The sequence below is a fragment of the Truncatella angustata genome (assembly GCF_020726525.1).
Source record: "Truncatella angustata strain MPI-SDFR-AT-0073 chromosome Unknown BKA67scaffold_2, whole genome shotgun sequence".
NCBI lineage: Eukaryota > Fungi > Ascomycota > Sordariomycetes > Amphisphaeriales > Sporocadaceae > Truncatella > Truncatella angustata.
In genome coordinates this window covers 6,295,648-6,314,916 of record NW_025763382.1, presented here as the reverse complement: position 1 = coordinate 6,314,916, position 19,269 = coordinate 6,295,648, and the positions used below count along the sequence as shown (strand labels likewise).

General features: G+C 44.8%; 3 protein-coding genes across 3 annotated transcripts; 2 read left to right on the top strand and 1 right to left on the bottom strand.

Annotated features, from left to right (window-relative positions):
- Positions 1-10,361: 10,361 nt before the first annotated feature.
- On the top strand, positions 10,362-11,048 carry BKA67DRAFT_513623 (acyl-CoA N-acyltransferase; the record flags this gene model as incomplete). Its single annotated transcript, XM_046097585.1, has 1 exon — positions 10,362-11,048. One exon carries the CDS (start codon positions 10,362-10,364, stop codon positions 11,046-11,048), a length of 687 nt encoding a protein of 228 aa, XP_045962395.1.
- A 3,936-nt stretch (positions 11,049-14,984) lies between these two features.
- BKA67DRAFT_533331 (uncharacterized protein) lies at positions 14,985-15,789 on the bottom strand (the record flags this gene model as incomplete). The annotated part of the gene is made up of 4 exons (XM_046099680.1): positions 14,985-15,147; positions 15,336-15,436; positions 15,530-15,706; positions 15,769-15,789. 4 exons carry the CDS (start codon positions 15,787-15,789, stop codon positions 14,985-14,987), a joined length of 462 nt encoding a protein of 153 aa, XP_045962394.1.
- A 2,143-nt stretch (positions 15,790-17,932) lies between these two features.
- BKA67DRAFT_644040 (uncharacterized protein) lies at positions 17,933-18,874 on the top strand (the record flags this gene model as incomplete). Its single annotated transcript, XM_046105835.1, has 4 exons — positions 17,933-18,133; positions 18,321-18,412; positions 18,554-18,754; positions 18,854-18,874. The coding sequence occupies exons 1-4, from the start codon at positions 18,112-18,114 to the stop codon at positions 18,872-18,874; spliced, it is 336 nt and encodes a 111-aa protein (XP_045962393.1). The 5' UTR covers positions 17,933-18,111.
- Positions 18,875-19,269: the final 395 nt, after the last annotated feature.

The window sequence follows — 19,269 nt, the reverse complement described above, 5'->3', positions numbered from 1 at the left end:
CCGGTATACTAGCGTCAGCGTCGACTCCGTAAAACAAAACCGTGTAACAATAAGCTTCTAACCTAGGGTGCTCACGACTTACCGTTGCAGCCTTTCAGACGTGCGTCTGGCCCAATCGCACATTGAAATGCAACAAGTACTTGGCCAATGGACGCCAAGAAGACTCGCCGTTGACAGGACGGTCCTGCACACCGCCAAGGCACAATCTTATTTGATGCGACCCCAATTTGATTATTTAGTCGACAGTAGATCCCTCCTAAGCGATGCTGTGAGATCATTTTGTTTGAAAACTCTGCGCCTTATAGCCGGCGAGAGTGGGCAATACTCCTGCATGCGCTAATGCATGTGTCGCATAGTACTACTTATCACTACTTCCGTTGGAACGACATTGGCAATCCCAAAACAAGTTAGCTTTATCATTATTGCTGCATATCTGTCAGAAGCCGCATATGCCCATACGATAATTGCACAGGGTCATATAGTTCATGGGACTTATACCTTCGTCATACAGGGCTAGGCCCGTAACAGCCAAGGATGACGTCTTCCTCAAACAAGCATGGCAGCGACCGTTACTGAATATTCATATGAGACAAGAATTAAGTGCAAGAAAGAGATTCTATCATACTAAGATCCTTCACGCATCACATCTACTCGAAATATGTCTGGAAGTATATGGTGCATCAAGCTGCAGCTCCTGATATACAAAAAAACCAATTTCATATTATAACACATGGAAGTTGATGTTTCGCATGTGAGGATCAGGAGGGACGAATGTTGGTCATCAGCAATTTGGATGCTCTGAACACTGTTCGAATTTCTGTTAGAAAGTCTGGCAGAACCCCTCACTATGAAGGTCAAAGCAGCTAAAGCATTCACGTGCACAGGGACATACCAGGGACGGGTGGACTACCTATTGGACTCTTGTGTCGTTGGGAGTAAGCAGCATATAGCACATCTCATGCGTTGGTCGCGATCATGGCTTTTCATTAGACACGGTACCATTTTACTCCTTTAAAGAAACAGGTTTTCTCTCAGGACAGTGTCTTCACAAATAGGTATGGAGTTCAACCAATACTCAAAGAACTAATAATTAATACCAAAGATGACCTCTTAATTCTAGCTAAGATAGAAGCTGAAGAGCACAAATCGTTCATTTGATCAGTGTTTACACTGTGTAGATGTTAGCCAATTAACTGTGTACCATTTGGTCGGCTCCCCGCTCGGCTCGCCTGCTCTCAGCTCCTTTCCCCTCTTATTATATTTTCCAATCATTACCGTCAATCTGAGAGTCAACATGATAATTAAAGCGAAATATTTGAACTTTCGAGAAGGGCTAAAGTGGCCAAAACATAAGGCTAAGCGTAACGGAACTGTACTCTTATATGCTTATAGCACTAACATTACGGCTGTCACGGCCTGAATTCCAAGGCCACAATGCAAGATAACCCCCTCTCAATTGTTGCCAGTATCATCGGTATTCTTACCTTCGTCACAGCGATACTAGGGTCCACATACATCCGCTGTAACATCTTGCGCAATGGGGAAGAGGCAATAGCCTCAATCCTGAAGTCTGTCACAATCACTATTAAGGATACTGAGGCATTGACGCAGATAATGTCGTAAGGAGAGACAGAACACGACTTCGGCTTTGATCTGCGAAAAACCCCTCCTGAAATACCTCTATATAACTGAGCTCGATATTTTGGTCATATATATGGGCGCTTCTGGTGGCACGGATCTGATGGGGAGTTTATCAAATTTTCAAACTGAAAGTATTAATAACGAGATATGGCAGGACGTGATGTAGGCTCCCACACTGGGTCAACAACGGGAGCCGCAGAAACGAACGGAGCATGCTCGTGAATTCCGGCGTAAATTCCAGCGACCCCGCGACATTATTATTATAAGACATCCCCAACTAGCACTTTTGTGGTCAGGTGTGATCAATCTTGGCGCAAACAGGAAATTGATACACTGGTAGATGGCACGAAAGAGGGCCTTGGGGAAGATCAAGGAAGGAGAAACGATTCAATCACGGCTATTGCTCTATCAAATCTCTATTGCCAACTCTTGAGTTCACTTAATACCAGTATTGAGTAGAGTCAACTAACACTTATACCCCCAGACTCGCATTGCTAAGCGGGGAACATATTCTCAAGTTCGAACTGAGCTATTTTAAAGGTCTCGCATTTCAAAAGAACAACTCTATACGGGAGATTAAGCATGAGAGCAATAGGATCAGAAGTTTTAGAACTAACATGGTAAGTTATATAGATAGGGCTAGAGAGTCTGAGTCGCAAGCCGCCTTGTTATGACTACTGCCTGTGCGGTCTACAGTTAAGTGGAAAGGTCAAATCAACCAGGCTTGGTAGCACTTAGTGGGACATAGACTATCACATTTGCGAGAAGATACCATAATATTGCTTTGAAACTGGCGTTCCGGAAGAGACAATGAGTTCGCCATAGGCTTTACAGTGTACAAAACCCTGTATAAAGCTCTCAGAGATGGCTCGGGGATCACAGGGATTGTGCCCGGCGATAACGACTTTACCCCTGGCAAGAAAATCTCACGATATATCATTACAGATTCCAAAGGTATTTAATGGTCTGTACGTGTTTTAATCCTGGACTATCTTTCTGTAATGTGACGCTTATACTATCGGGACCGCAAAATAAGGTGGCATGACCAGCTGGAAAGGGTCAAGACGAAGATGGTTATCCAGAAGCTTGCTCTTACGAAATTACTTCACACGGTCTAGGGATGCGATTTCGTCCGGGCCAGACTGCTATACGCGGTGGTGATCCGGGGCGCTATCACGCACGGGGTACCAGCGTGGCATAGAGTAGCGGACGACCCAACGGGACTGGTAAACGATCTAGTCTAGTCGAAACACATAACGAATGCCTACGGGTGGTATTGAACCAGGACCACTGTCTTGTCCCTTGGTCATAAGCCTCACGACGAACTCACTGGTTCACTCGCAGACTGATCACAAAGTAATGAATGAAAAGGATGAGCTTGGTGACCAAAATAGTATTAATTAGCGACAACGAGCCATTCTCGTTGTCTTCCGAATGCACTGTTGTGAAAAAAAAAAAAGCCAACAGCTAACTGTGCAAAAAGTGAAAAGCATGCCCCAGGAGACTATCTGCAAGTTCCATCCCTTAGACCTTATAATGATCAGGCCGTGAACAACTCCGACGAAGGTCGTACGACCCACTTAGCCCTCTTGCTGTAATAGTACAGCCAACACTCACTACTTCACTATATAGTTATTAACACTTTAAAGGACAAGATAAGCTAGCTTACCGATTCCCCAGATCTTAACTATAATCCTCGAATTATTACTTAAATTTTAAACAACTTTATTAAACCGCCGTTATATACATATATTGAAGTAGTGAGTGTTGGCTGTACTATTGCAGCCAGAGAGCTAAGTGGGTCGTACGACCTTCGTCGGAGTTGTTCACGGCCTGATCATTATAAGGCCTAAGGGATGGAACTTACAGACAGTTTCCTTGGGCATGTTCTCAACACTTTTGCACAGTAGTCGCCGCCCGGTTTCGCCTATACGCCCGAGCAAGGCCATGTCTACAGCGATTGGCCATGCGCCTATGTAGGCAAGAAGCACGTCGTCTAACAGCAACGAAAGGCTGGGGCTGTAGTGCTAGTGGTAAGTGTGGCCGTTACACAATCCATATACAAAGGGAGTATTCAAGTAAAAAATAAAAAATAAGATATAAGCTTAATGTTCGCGAAGTTACAGGATTATGTATAAGGTGGCATAATACACGTAGCCAAAGTGCTATGACAGGTTGTCGAGTGTATCTAAGACTAGTTTTTCACTATTAAGACAATTCCATCTCTATTAGCGTACTTGAGAGCTTACGGCAACGTCTCTAACGTAGGAAAGCATTTGTCGCTCCACTAGGTTACCCCACTAAGTAAGCACCTGTTGCTATATCTCCTTAGGCTCTTCGTTACGCACACCAACACTAGTTCAACGTGTTTATTATTAGGCTTAAGTGCTTAGCCAATGGGCGTAAAAGTGATAACACTAAAAGCTGGCAGGAGGGTGGTTACCATGAATTAAAACTTGATTTAAATCATAGCAAATCTAGGGGTAATCCGCGACTAGGCTCTTCGGAAGGGTGTTACCAGTGTGAAAACGCACAATGAGTACTTACACCTAGACATCACTACAATGTCAATGTAGGGTTGCCTCAAATGGAGTGGCCTTAGACATTTACCCATTCCTACCCAACAACACGACGTAACGCTAATACATTTTTACCATTAAAGAAACCGACTATAGCTATAGCGCCGCCTGTTGCGACCGCTAGTACTAGCCGAATGCGTCCCAACCAAAGAGTAGCTTCCACTCCACCGCCTTTACAAGTAATCACTAATCTCGACCTCACTATGGCAACTACTAACTTCCAACACGCCGCTATGGCGACCTTGACTGGTATGTCTTGTTTCTCGAAGTTCTCCTCATTCTAGTTGTTCTCGTGTTATTACAAGGTAAGGATAGATGGTAATGGTAGCAGTGCCTTTCCTCCGCGTTCCGAAGCCGAAAGGCGTCCGGATTCAACGGAGCCGAAGACTCTGAAAGCGGTCACCTAGATCCCTCCAATATCCTCAGGGCTATCACCAAGAGATTCGTCATCTCGAGATGTGCACCCGATGCCTTTCATGAGCGATACGACACAGGCCTGACCTGTGTTATCGGGGATTCGCTCGCTAGAAAGGAATCGGCAACACGGCCGTCTGGCAAAGAGAACGCCCGGGGCTGGTCGAAACGGCGTCGTATCAGCTCGTCGCTCGAAGATGAGCTTGGCGGCACTATCTTCAAGAGGTTTAATAACTCGGGGATCTCCTCGCTAACCTTTCGCTTGTTATTATAGTTACACTTTATAATACCTCTTTTCTTGCAAATACCACACACTGGGCGGGCTCTATCAAAATAAGAAACAAACAACAGAAGATCTCACTTTTAACCCTGGTACAAATCAGCCAACTAAATGTTGCGTGGGTGATAACGATAAGCTAAGTTGTAAAGGCGATAACCGATCTTATTGTCGGCCCCAGACGGCGGATATCTACAGTATAGTACGGGGCCTTTTGCAATACTGGAATCTAATAACGACGTCCACCGTGCTGTTATTCCACGCTTACGTGCGGCTTTTACTAGTACCACCCTACTTTTGGACGGTGGGGATACACAGCCATCCTTAAAGAACACCAGCTACTATCTAAGAACCCCTACCAACCATTATAGCCAGGATTGTGCACGAAAATAAGGTAGACGGAAAGGGTTATGCATTTTCTTATGACGTTAGCTCCGGCCAAGAGAATGTTACGGGTGTAGTTATAAGAGCGAATCCTCGTTCATTAGTGATTATAATTGGAGGATATTGGATTGGTTAATTACATGTGTATTTGGAACAGTATTAATGGAACTATTGCCTTATAGTAGACCTCTAGGTGATCATCGATCACCTCGTAGCCATTAATGTATTCGAAAATCAACAAACCTTCGCAAGCATCGCGACCGCTATACTCTCTCGACTCTCGATCACGAATAACATCGCTACTTTGCCTATTCCCCATTACACAAGTACTAAAGGAAAAAACGGCATTAGGATAGAGGTGATATCATTTGTTACTCTACCACAATCCGTAAAACTCCGTGACTTTACAGTGACCCATTATTACCTATTTTTACAGATTATCCTGCGCACAACAGCCGCGATTGACATCCTGAAGTCCGGTCATGAGACTGTCGGTAAAGCCTAGCCTTGTTCCTCAAAGTTGTCATTGAAATTGGTCAATCAATTCCGTGATGCCGTTGGCATGTTGAGCCCGTGCATTCGAGTGCTGGTGCAGATTGAAAAGGCTGTGCTGCAACCCCTACTACATCTGCTAATCGTATAAGGCGTTATGGCACCACATTAAGTGGTCTAACGTGTATTTGTTTGGGCATTCGTCTGAAGGAGTGACAGATGCGTTAAGTAGAGGCTGTAAGCAGATGGGCGAGCTCAGACTAGATTTTTCAATCACGCCCTTCCAATACCGTCAATGGATGAACTCAGGGCAGCCGGGTTTCCAATGAATGCTTTGGACGAGAACATCGTTGCACCTCGCAAGATAAGCTCAGGGCGGCCTGGAGAGACCATAACGGAAGTATTTCAGCTCCAAGCAAATCTCATTAGGGGAGGTCTAATCCCCACCTTCCTCGGCCAGCATCAAGCAATGGACGGTGTTAGCCAGGGCGTCATCAGTGGAGACATATTCGAAACCAGGAGGTAACGTTTGCGTGGCGGCTGATTTGAGCGTTCTTAGCGAGGATGAAGACAGACTGAAATGAGACGAAGTCGTCACACTTTGCAGGTTACCTTGCAAGACCGTATACCGTACTGTACAGCCAGAACCAGAAGTGATAATTCAGGCTTTTAGAAAGCAGTAGTGTAATATGTGATTAGGGGACTGGGACCAGACCTTGCGACCATATTAGTTCTGCTTCGAATGTGGCAGACATGATACGGACCTAGCTCCTCATATAGCGTGACGTGTAGCGTAGGGGAATACTTCCAAGGACAGAAGCAGCCCTGGTCTCTCAAGTTACACCGCGGCACAAGACCAATCGTTTAAAAGTCGAGCTTTCAATCATTAACATGAGTATTTTGTACTATTCAACAACATTTTCTACTGTACAAGTCGAGAGAATGAGATGAAATGATTATAGCGGTCCATCAGTCTCCAAAGCCAATCCTTCTCACGTATAAGGCTAGAGCTCTTTATTTTGAGAGCCGTTAAAGTTAAACAACCAGTTGTAGTCACAAAGTGGCCTCTCCAACCGTAATTAGTACGTCGCTCGAGGATTATCGATAATAATATCTCCCTAGAACAATAGCGCATTAATACGGACATTTAGCATATCCATTACCTAAATTGGATTTATTCGATAAGCTACGAGCAAGCCTTCTATATATATTTAGGGCCTAGTTTACGATAAGAATATCGCTTCCTAGAATAAAACAAGCATGCACGTAGAATCTTTTCTAACTCTTGTACTAATAACGCCCCTAAAGCGAGACACGGAATATGTGATAATAACGACCTAGCTTCTTCTCATGTCTTGATATGCTTAGCAGTACTATATAAAAAATGGCAAATCATTGCTGTTAACCTCGTCCATATTCTTTCCCGAAGTAGTCGAGGAAAGTGGCAACAAACAACAAGCATCATCGATACTACCTACTCAATTAAAAGCGTTACGATACGATTAACATGTGTGCAAAGAGCTCGACTTGCCCAAGCAAATGCTAGCCAGTACAGATACGCGCCAACGCTCGTGCTACATTTAAAGGTCAAGTCTGTTACACGTTAACCGGGATGCCGACCACTACGCCAGGCAATAGAAAAGGGCTGGTACCATCGACTCCAAAGCTTGGCTAATACTAATAACAGTTTGTAACCCACCAACTACCAACAAATAAACCTATATGGCATCGCGATGGAATAGATAGCTACGCACTGACTAACAAGTAAGCCGATACACTCCAACCCTGCGGCGCGCTGTGGCGCAATACTGCAAGCTACAAGGCTTCGAACAACTAACCAAGCGGATGAAGGAGAGACCGGGCGGCGGTTTCCTTGGCGGAAGTGCAAGAAAACAGGGCACTTAAAAAGCACATTAAGCAAACTGTTACGAACGAAGGCCAGGAACCAGGCCTGAAGTGGAGAGAAGAAGCATAGGGCAACCAATCACCACTACTAAGATTCTATTAGACAAAGAAAGCACAGGACCCTGGGTCACGTGACTTAGGAGCAACACAGGGACGGCGCTTCATACGACTCTAGGAGCGACAGAAGCATTGCGCTCCCAACGCTCCAAGAAGTATCAATGAAGGAATGAATAGATATAATAAAGATTAGGTTTCCTGCTCTACATAGACAGTCATTACTTTAGTGATCATCTAAGCATCTATCTTACCCATAGGTGAAGCTTAAGCTTTGACGACTACACTTGTGAATCTCTATTGCTCAGTATACTCTAAAGGTCTATCTCTATAGTCTTCTCTTTGCGGCTAGCATATCTTGTTAGCATAACCCAGCCCATTATATCATTTGTGGTTTTGCAACCCGATAATATAATCGTTATGCAAACATGGCCTGATGTAAGCTTGGAGGTGAAGTTTAGCTACAAGAAGAGTTTAGAGGTCAATCTTCGGTTAACCCGCATGTGGAACATTCTGACCAAAGGTTTCGAAAAAGGTGAAATAGGTGCTCTTGGCCTTGGCGAAGGTATCATTCTGGCTGCCACACCCGAGGCGTTCCGGATTATGTAAGCCACGCAAAACCTAGTGTGGAGGTGAGAGGCTTAAAGATGATATAGAAACGACAAAAACGAGCCACACACGTTAGTGGAACAGCTCTTGCACGACACCTAGGTAATGATGGCTGTATGTCAGGTTCTGCATCCAGCTGCGCAAAGCCTGCTCTAGTACCATCGATTGACCGCCGATCTGGACTGACTTCGATATGAAAAAGTTTGCAGTGGCTCGTAAGGTTATAGATTATCAGATCATCGGACCGATCTGGCATCTATTCAAAGTTATAGACGGTCATTCATAAGCTCCGCTGTTGTTGTCACGGCCATGCGTTTGTCAATATCTAGGAGAGATGGCTGAACTAGCAGCTTCGATTAGGTCTAATAGTCCTTGCCCACGTATGTTGAAGTTCTTTGTACACCATCTGAGCGTGGACCGTGCAGTGCAAAAGAAGGTTATGATTGTAATATAATAACAGAACGAGACCATAGCTATCTCCGATAATAGATTTTGGCTCGAATATTGACCGAAAGAACCCTGTGTATTCTAGCTTTTCTGGAGCGAATACTGGAGCAACAAGACAGTGACGCTCCAGTGATTTCCAGTTATAACAGCAAATGACCCACATCTAAAAGCCCAACCAAGTTTCATAACATTACATGTAGTAGATTGCCAGAAGAGATCTAGTAGATCGGCAGTGCTGACATCTATCGTCCATCCAATTTACAGTACATCATAAAATACTGGGGCTATGGAGCCACTAACATCATTCATCCTGCGAGACCTGGCTAGCGCGTCCATTGTATTCGTTATTGACAGTCCTGAAGGATTCACGGACCCATATATTTCTAGGTAGAATAAACACATATTTAATCAAATGCACAGATCAAGATGATTCAAACAAGCAAGGTTTCCCGAACGCACATATCGTAACTGCACATGACCTCGTATTTGTAGACGAAGCTAGCAAATTATGAGTTCCCATCTTGAGACGCTTTAAGCCGGGGTTAATCAGCCGGTAATAGCACTCTGTTCAGTCATGGCGGGCTTACGGTAGGCGAACACATTGATCGGCTTCTCTTTGAGTTAAAAGCGGTTACGCGACTCTGTACACTGACTCGACCGAAAGTGACCAAGGTTATACCTGATTCGGTCGAAGTGGAAATAGCGACAATTCACAAGCGGCTGAAAATGGCAATACAGTCGTTCGGCAACCGACACAAATCAGAAGCAGACCCATGGTGAGCCAGGAAGCCAATTCATGGCTAGTAGCGGGAAGTGGTCCTCAAATTGAAAAAAATTAGAATGAATTACTTGTGGGCCGGTAACAAGCTCATCTCCACAAATCTGGTGGGTAGTCTGAAACCGGGCGCTTTGGGAATATTCGAACAGCTCTCGTCGCGTAAGAGTTCTGGTCTAATCGGTGGTGATTCTGCTGTCGTAACTTCGTTTAGTATGATATCATCCGGGGACTGTGCGTTGTCGTAAGGTTATGTAGTGACTATATGATATTTCGAGTATGAAACAGGTAGGCTAGACACTTTTTGGTGTTACAGATTCCCTGCCGAGAAAGCATGCTGACAGGGTCTTGTCATACTGACTGCATGTCAGCTCGTGGTCGCATCCGAAAACGGTCCAACTGGCATACGGCTACGAGCTTGCGGATGCTGATCCCCAAACTGTTTTGTATGATACAGAGAGAGTGATTAGTGCATCGCTTGATTCGTATCACCACCCTCGTGCAGCGGTGAGTCACTGAAGCAAACATAACTGAGTCGCAAATATTGACTCTGATTTAGGAAGGTGCTGATCGCCTATGCGGGCCTCTCAATAGTATAAGTATAAGTTGGTAAGACGCCACAGGGAGGAGCTTGGTCGTTGAGTTCTCCCGCAACTTTTACGCTCACAACAGTGCTTCTCCAAGGACTGTTCCATTTCATCCATACGTAGCTTGCTTACTTACCCTGCTCAGCACCTTCTTAAACGGGGACTTGCAGGTGTTCAAGATTTGAGACGAGATGGCTATGGAATCTATGTCAGCCGTGTTCGCGGGCGCCTTCAAATCCGAACGTCTGGTCTACCGGAGCATGGAAGATACAGAGGCAGACAGAGATTGGATGTGGAAGAACCTTTGGAACAATCCAGTCAATGTGGGCTTGGCCAATCTTGCGACATTCGTGCCACCCTCGCAAAGGAATTTCAAGAAAGATTGGGAGCAGATATTGTCCAGAGCCCTGGTCGCAGTCTTCATTTGCCTACCGCCCCCAAAGAAGGCGGAGGGTGTGGACTCCGACCCAGCTGATAAGGCACAGGAAAAAGATGTGAAAGACGATGGAAGCACGATCATTGGCATGATTTGCCTCTCGAAATATGCCATCGACACCTTCAAAAGGCGTACTGGCATTGGCCTGCAAATCGCAGATGAATACCAAAACAAAGGATATGGGAGAGAGGCTATAAACTGGGCGCTCGACTGGGCTTTCAACTTTGGCGATATGAACAAGGTAGAGATTGGGACTGCATCGTATAATGACAGGGCAGCAGCATTGTACGAGAGTATTGGGTTCAAGCGCGAGGGTGTCAAGCGGCATGCATTTTTCATGAACAGAAAGTATTGGGATATCATTGATTTCGGCATGCTCATGGACGAATGGGAGGAATTGAGGGGGCTGAAGGCAGAGGCCAACGATGTTCCTCTTGGGAAAAAATAACGTGAAGTAGAATATCGATTGTTAGGAAAAAAAATTGTGTCAGCTCTTAGGAATCTTCTACTAGTCTTTTTGTTCTTGGCCATGTGTAGATATCAAACATGGCCAAGTTCGCGTCTTTCAGCTCAGTATGAATGTGTGTGTTGTTGGGAATGGTAGGTAGATAATGCCAGATAATTAACCACTGTACAATCAACAGCCCTCCAAAAGAATGCGTGCCATGATGCTTCTATCGTCTGAGACTAAACCTTTCAAGTAAAACTTTACAACGTCCCACCAATTCAGAGATGTACAAGATCAATAGGCCATCATAATGTTGTATTCTGCCTTCAAAGTCCTCCTCTCCAATCGGCGCGCAGTTCTGGACTTGTCGGGCTGGGTAGTACGCCTCCTAGCTCGTCAAGTAATCTTTCAGTCTTCTGACTAATAGGATGTTCTCGCGTGAGCCGTACTTGAGCCCATTCTAGGGCAATATTGCAAGTCTCAATCGCTTTAGCGGTATTGTTTTCAAAGCGGTATAAGTAAGATAATTTCCACAGCGCATAGACACAGTCAAGATGCGCATACCCACGGCTAGTTTATCGTCCTCCAGATGTGGCTTGCCTCTAAATCTTGACTTAGTCGAACAGGATAGGCGCATAAAGGGCATCAACAGCGAACACCTGCAAGGAGAAGATGATTAGGAGTTTTAAATGTATGTTAAAAAAGCGGTGTCCTATTATCAGCATTCCCACTATGTTACGTCTGCCTTAAAGATTTCTCAATCTTTACTGCTATAGTTTATATAAATAAATAAAACAAAAGCTCCTATAGACAATTCATGGAATGGCGTCTTTCTCCCAAGCAGCATTGGCTGTGTTTATATGGCCACTGCAGTCTCTGTGTCAACGTCCCCATCTGAAGCCACTCTCGACATTTTTTCCTGATTGGTAACTCGGGGCCGGCTCGCTGGCGAAAGCGCGGCACACTAGGGCTGTTACATCCTTTGCCTCAAATCCAGCAAGGCATACCCGAAGTCCCCTGAGTTTTTGCCTATGATAATCGATTTCTCTGTATTCGTGCTGCTCTGTTGAGTCTTCCGTGATAGGGTGTGGTCGGTGGTTTTGTGGTCCGCAAACCCACGAAACCCACGATGGTGGGTCTGTGGGTTTATTCTGGTGTATCAACGACTTCTCCGGTGCCTCCCCAGGGCCAATTTCATCCTCTGGTTCATCTAGTCACGCCGTGGCCGCATTCTTCTGTTGCCCACCCTCTTCGGGGATCAACATGAGGGCATCTATAGCCTCCCTCTCAGCCAACTCAACTAGTCCCGTGTCGAGCTTCGGGATGAGGCCAGACCGATACCATGAGCGCAGGACCTGGCATATACCAACTATCATGGCATCTAGGGAAAGCCTCTGATTCGTCATCATCTTCCTCGCGGCCGAAAAGAGTCTCTCACACTCAGCGCTCATAGGCTGAACGGTGAGAAACTCTAGGGCTATTTCTGATAAACGAGGGTATTTGAAGCGAAGACTATGCCAGTACTGCAAGGGGCCATGGCAATATACCATCTGTTGTGACTCGTTAGCACACCAAGCAGCGTATTCGTCCCTCCCCCCCGTGATACGTACAGCCTGCGCTTGATTTTGGATTTCGATAGCACGCTTTTTGAAGACATCCTGCTCGAAGGGATCGTAGTAGGTACGCTTATCTCCTACAGCTGGCGTAGATAAAGAATTTGGTGAGAGAGGCATACGCTTCTTGTTTTTATTTACTCGGGGATGCTAGAGAGCTAACCATCTCCACCCCCTTTCTGAATGCACCCCCTTCCCGAACGCCAATTCCGACACTAATTCCACGAACGTAACAATCACGCTCAATCATTTTACACCAAAACAATAGTAAATCAATTGAATCTAGTTAGCCATCTAATGTATTTCGTGTCCTTTTTCGTGTTTTTGGAGTCATTTCAAGAAATGAATCAATTGGGACTTGCTCTGCGATCGGCATTTCACGTATCCTCTTCTTCAGCTTCTCTTGCGCTGGTCTGATGTCAGCGATCGAAGCAAAGACCTTATTCGGGTCTTTTTCTATTGCTTGACGTTTATCAGGCTTATGGCTATCTAGTTCAGTACCTAATCTGAAGTTATCGCGACGCATGGTTGCTAGTTCAACGGTCATCAAGTCGATGGTTTTGGTGGCTTTCTTGAGTACCGATGATATATCCCGAGGTATCGACGGGTATTTCCGATGAAGCTCCCGTATTTGGTCCCTTAATTGCTTCGAATTCTGTGGTGTCCCGAAGCTGGTTTCTACGGCTGTTGACTTCGATGATGGTGTTTTCGGCGATGGTATAAGTATCGGAGGGAAGAGGTCCGGGTTATCTAGTACTATCGAGAAATTCAACGGCCAAATACCACTCTTTTCCCATCCATGTTGAATGATCTTTTCCGTGAAGGATAGCTCTGCAGCTTTGTGATATGCTTCAAGCATTCTTTGCTTTTGAATAGGACCGGATGCCTTCATGCCTTGGTACTTCTGAAGCTCTGTATGGAAGTGCGATTTCAACGATGAAAAGCACGTTACATCTAGCGGTTGAGTTGCTTCGCTAGTATGCGCTGGTAAATATACGAGGGCTATCCTCATCCTGAACGCTGATAGCATGAACCGTGGTGATATATGGCTTCGATGACCATCTATAATGAGCATCCGCCACGGCTTCGGACGATAAGTCCACTCCTTTGGTCTTGTTTCGGGTCCAAAGATCGTTTCCAGCCATTGAATAGCTATTGAACTACTAGTACAACCTTTGGAAGATGCTGTGTACTCTGATTCCTCAAGATGATGGGGAAACCACTGTGCTTGAACCTCCGTGCCTTTGAATATAAAGCCCATCGTGCCATGACGACCCAAAGCGCTGATATAGTGTAGAATGGTGACCCAGCCAGTAGCTGTAGACTTCTGAATACGTGCCCGACGTGAAGCCGAAGATCCTATGACCACTTGGTTACAGGATTCTCCTTCTTGAACTCCAGTCTCATCCATATTATATATATCTTCAGGCTGAATATTATACCCAGTTCTGACACGTGCTACAAGATAGTAAAACTGCTCGATTGAGTTCTGATTCACGCCTCTCATTCGATCGGCATCAATAACTCGTCCGATTTTAGTTTTAAGCCGTAGATGGCGTTTCAAGAACTTATTCACCCAGTTCTGACCGAGTAAAGCCTGGCCTTCGATAGCTCCGAGACCTGACGCGATATCTTGCGCGAATTCTCGAACCATAACCTTCGTCGGAGCTCTTCCACACAGTTCCTCGTGTAAGATCCAGTCCTGAAACTCACTCTCTTGTAGATTTGAGAGCTTTTGGTCACTTTCGTGGCCATGGGAGTGAGGTTGTGCACCATGGAGCCGTCCAGACAGCGTCGAAGGTGCTATCCCGAAACCACGTGCTGCGCGGTTCTGAAATTCACCGTTTTGAACAAAATCAATTGCCTATTGAATGTCGCGTTCACTTCCTCTAGGCATGGTGAAGAAATCTAACGATTCTGATAAAGAATGGTGTTGTGGTTGAAAATTCTGCAAGTAGACCTGTATCGGAGTTCTTTAATTTCGGCGTTCGGGAAGGGGGTGCATTCAGAAAGGGGGTGGAGATGGTTAGAGGCGAAAGGGTTCCAGAAGCAGCGCCTTGTTGTGCTGCAGGCTAAGCTGCTCCAATGAAAGAAAGGTTCTAGGCGGGGAGATCCACGTCGCAAGTATATTTCAAGAAGTCTTCATCCTCCTTCGCCTTGTCTTTCTCTTTTCCCTAGGATCAATTTGGGCTCCTGTTCGGACAAGGGTTCGGTTTGGTCCCGCTTCCAATTGTGGACTAACAGTGGCTCTTTCAGTTCCCACGCTAGCATTGGCTTTGAAGGCCAATTACAGTGCAAAGGACTTCTGGGCACTATCATCAACTCAAGCCTGGTTGTTCATCGTCACACCAATGGCTGGGGACGTCGGGTATAAATTGACAATTAGTTCCGTCTTGTCCTTGGCCAGCTCGAGCGAGACTGCTCCGAATAAGCCATTGCCGACAAACTTGGACTCTTCCGCAAGACTGCTGTCAACAGTATGAAGACTGTAGAGACGAGCGTTATTCGAGTTTTTGTAGACAACACAAAGCCGGCTGAGTGTATAGAAGTTGAGCTCAGGCTTTCCTAAAGGTTTTCTGTTTGGTTCGATCGCCCTGACAATACGGTTCATTACCATTTATTGGTTATACTACTCTGCGTATCAGATTCTACCCAATTTTCTAACAAAGCTTACTAGACACGTCGAACGGCGACCGAAAACTGGTAATTCACAATCTCATATGATCCATTCCGGTCACTAGATTTTGGAAGAATCCTCACAAAAACAGGATGATCCTGTTATATTTCATAATAGTGAATCAAATTGCCTCGATGTTGAATCTAGCTACAAATACTCAGTATGTTCAAAGACATCCTGACTCACTTTACCGTTTTCTTCCCTTCCTCTTCACCGCGAATTCCCAAGAAGAATGGGTAAGTCGCCTTAGTGACGAGACGCAGAATTATTTCAAACAACACAGCCGTAATAGAGGAGGTTGGTATACCACACGCAACAGGAATCACAGCAGTAGTACCCAGCGCAGGGACTATCACAATAGTGGCACTCTATAGGGGTCAGCTTAGAACTCTGCGATAGAGGTGTGAAATTAATTTCAGTTACGATGTACCAGCTGTAAGCACAGTATCATTGTCTCCAGCCTTAGCGGGAATGATAGACTTAGTATCCAATATTGATCGTGTGCCTATTTGAGTATTTAAAGGAGGTAGAGTTATTACGGATTAGCTAAGTAACGTGCCGGTTAAATCATTAGAATCCGTAGCAGGCGCGGCTTAAACTCAGAGGAAGTGGCCTGCGAGGATGAGAGGAGCGAGGAAGAAGCGCATGGTATAAAGGCTTAATATAGTCTTCTGAGAGGGAGTTGTGTTATTGAAGCTGAGGGAAGGAGTGGTCGAAGGGGAACGCAGATGGGATTCAAAAGCCGAGAGGTAGTTATAGACTTTAAGGTAAACGGAAACAAGGGCTTTCAGGCTAATAGTCCAAGCATCCTCCATCTCGATACAAAAGAAATTAACGTCCAGTCACTTTTCTCCGGCCGCTACAACCAGGATCTGTTCGAATAAGAGTCTTAAAGGGATGAAATGCACCAAAGACAGGCGGGTGCAGCAGCACTAGTGTATGTCACATGCAGATCAAACATTAAACCCCAAGATCAATCCTTATCGAAAGACAATTAGATACGTCAAGTCAACCGCTTAGCCATTTATCAGTGCCATTACATATACACGATCCAATACATAATTGATAAGGCCAGCTGACGTTTCCAAACTGAAGGCATCTACGTAATATCACATGTGATGCTAGGAGATCTATAAGTAGGAGGTCGAAATTCATCCTGCTTATCCTTTTAATTAGGTAATCACCCTCACTCTAGGCGATTCTAATAAGCTTTGCTATACATACTATGTAAATTCAATTTGAGTTAGACGCCGAAATAGGAGCTTATAAACTAGTGACTACCACTAGGAAGAGAGAAAGAAAAGTATAATAGAATAATTCTCATACTTCCCACTGGCTAAGAATCAAGCTCGCTTAACGTACTCTAATGTTTCTTCTACAATAGAAATTTCGCATACTAGTGAGAACAATAAGAGTAGTAATAGACAACAAATATTCCCATAAAATAAAGAATACGCCCTAATTAATACCTAGACATTATTATATACTTATAATTACGTCGCTACAGGATACTACAGGCTAAAGATAGGTCGAATAGTGTTTACATGTAATAAGTTGTCATGGCTTAAGGTTCAAGGCCGTGCCTACCAGCCAAGACACGATAAACCCCTGGTCAGCTCGTTCCAGAATTCATCTTCTCAATGTCCAAGTCTCTCTAAAGCGTCTATATATCTACCTACCGCCGCATGTTCTTGGCAAATCGGCATGATCTCTTCACTGATTAGGTTATAGGTCAACAAGTGCGGGCTTACTCCTTTATCTTAGGTTCAGGCCTGGATTATAGAGCTCATGCTTACAATAGTACTTTAGCCAACGGCTTCAGTACCAAAAAGGTTCACGCTTGCTAGTCACACTGGGTCTTTTCAGCCTTACGGCGGATGAATCATCCAGTGCGCTAAAGGACCGACAGTAGTGTCCCTTGTTGGATTGAAGCCAACTGAGTATTGGCTATGCGATGCATCGAAGTATATCCCAGCAAACTATAAACCACGAACGCGTCTCCAAGGATGCCAATATCACGAAGATGATGAGCTGGCTGTATTAATATCAAGCTTTTTCTGGCTTCGATGTTGTCTACCGAGATGTCCCACCCTACACGCCTCAGACTGTACAGCCTGGCCACCAAAGCTGGTGTGCTGGCTTAGTCACAAATTGCTCTTGCGATACAATCGGTTTTCACGACGAGGAGCCAGTGAACAAGCTGCTAAACTTGACAACATGATTGTATATGGGTCACATTAGAAGCATGTGGAAACGATTAGTAAAGGAAGCGGCGGGTAATACCGGATCTATACGTTACAGGCGAGATAAGGTTAAGGCTGGAAGCTGACCAGACATTCATGTTGCGCAATATTCTACGTATCCGCTCGTGCTTGGCAGTTGAGGTCCGCAGTTCAGGTTCACGGATAAGGAGTAATCGTTCCGCCAAAGTAAATGTTGATTATTATAGTAAGATTACAAAGCTGCTGGTAGGGCTGGCTCGGAATATGCTAACGATCTCGTCATTCTGACTCTGTCGTAGCGCTGATTTCATATAGCCTTGGCACTACCCCACCGAACTATTGCCTCATCGGAGGAAAGTTCACAGAGTGGAAAACTATTACAAGGTGCTAATTTGAGCTATGTTGACAATCCACGTGTATATGAAAAAAAATTTGTTACACATTTAGCAAGAGCCCCGAGCCATCGTAACATTGTTCAGGAATGGTGAACGGCAAATCTGTCATGCGATGGACTCCCCCGGTACTTGGTCTTGGCATACCACCGCTCCACTATGACAAGCCAAAGGAATGGAGGTATGCTTCGAGCTGGAACTAGTCCACCAACACGACCTCTAGGGCAGAATCTGATTCTGAATCACTATGACACCATTTGATTTCAGTTCCTTGGAAAGGTCATCCTAGAGCGGCATCTGGTCCCCAAGACTGCTCTCTTTCAAATCACTCACACATCCATTGTGGGTGCTTGTAATCGACGGTCCAGAATTGGGGAACATATCCGGAACGATACCATATGTCGCGGGGACTGGATTTGTGTCGTATAAACAATTTCACCAATCAGATATTTCTCCTCTTGTATGCAGGCTTCGCAATCAATCGAATGAATATAGTGATCAACTTAATCCGCCTTTTCTCGAATAAATCAATTAACCTCTTTTGATGTTTTGTTTAAATCAATCCATCTGCAATTTACATTGATTGAATTGATTGAAATAGGTGTTATTGCTAATATGGGGTGGATATTGGTGTTGTTGTTACCGAGAGTATAAGACGCGAGAACTGCGTAAAAGTGTGACCGAGCTTGGAAGGAGAGAACGCGATCACAATGCCGCCACCAAATGCCGTGCGAAGGGCAACGCAACTGAGGAAGTTATGAAGAATAAGCAACGAATGGAGCCGCGAAAGAAACCAAGTATTGTAAGACTTTTTCGACGAGTTAAAAGTCGAGGTTCTTATGCTAAAGCATGAACATTCTGTTATCAACATGTAATCACCCTATGATTGACAATCATATAGGCCAGATTGGCGAAGGAATGACGCACTCGTTAACATCTTTAAAAGCTGCCCCAAGGTAGGACAACAATAACAATAACTTGAAGAAGATGGTGGGAAAGGCTGTGGCATTTTTGCTAGAGTATCTATAAGTTCCTTTGGGGCAAGTGGTAATGAGTTAATATTATAGAAATGAGTTTTAACCTATAACGATATAATATCATAGCTTTCGTTAATCACGAAATATTCATCCAGTTAATGATCGTTTTTACTCTAAGCTTCCCGCTTATTTATATAATATAGTAAATTATGGTATCTACTATTTTTACTATGTAACTTTTATCTTGTTATATCATTAATTTGTACTAACGGCGGCGATTAATATACTTGGCAACCGTTTAGCGGCACTTCCCCTTCCTCGCTTTAATCACTTCTTTGAG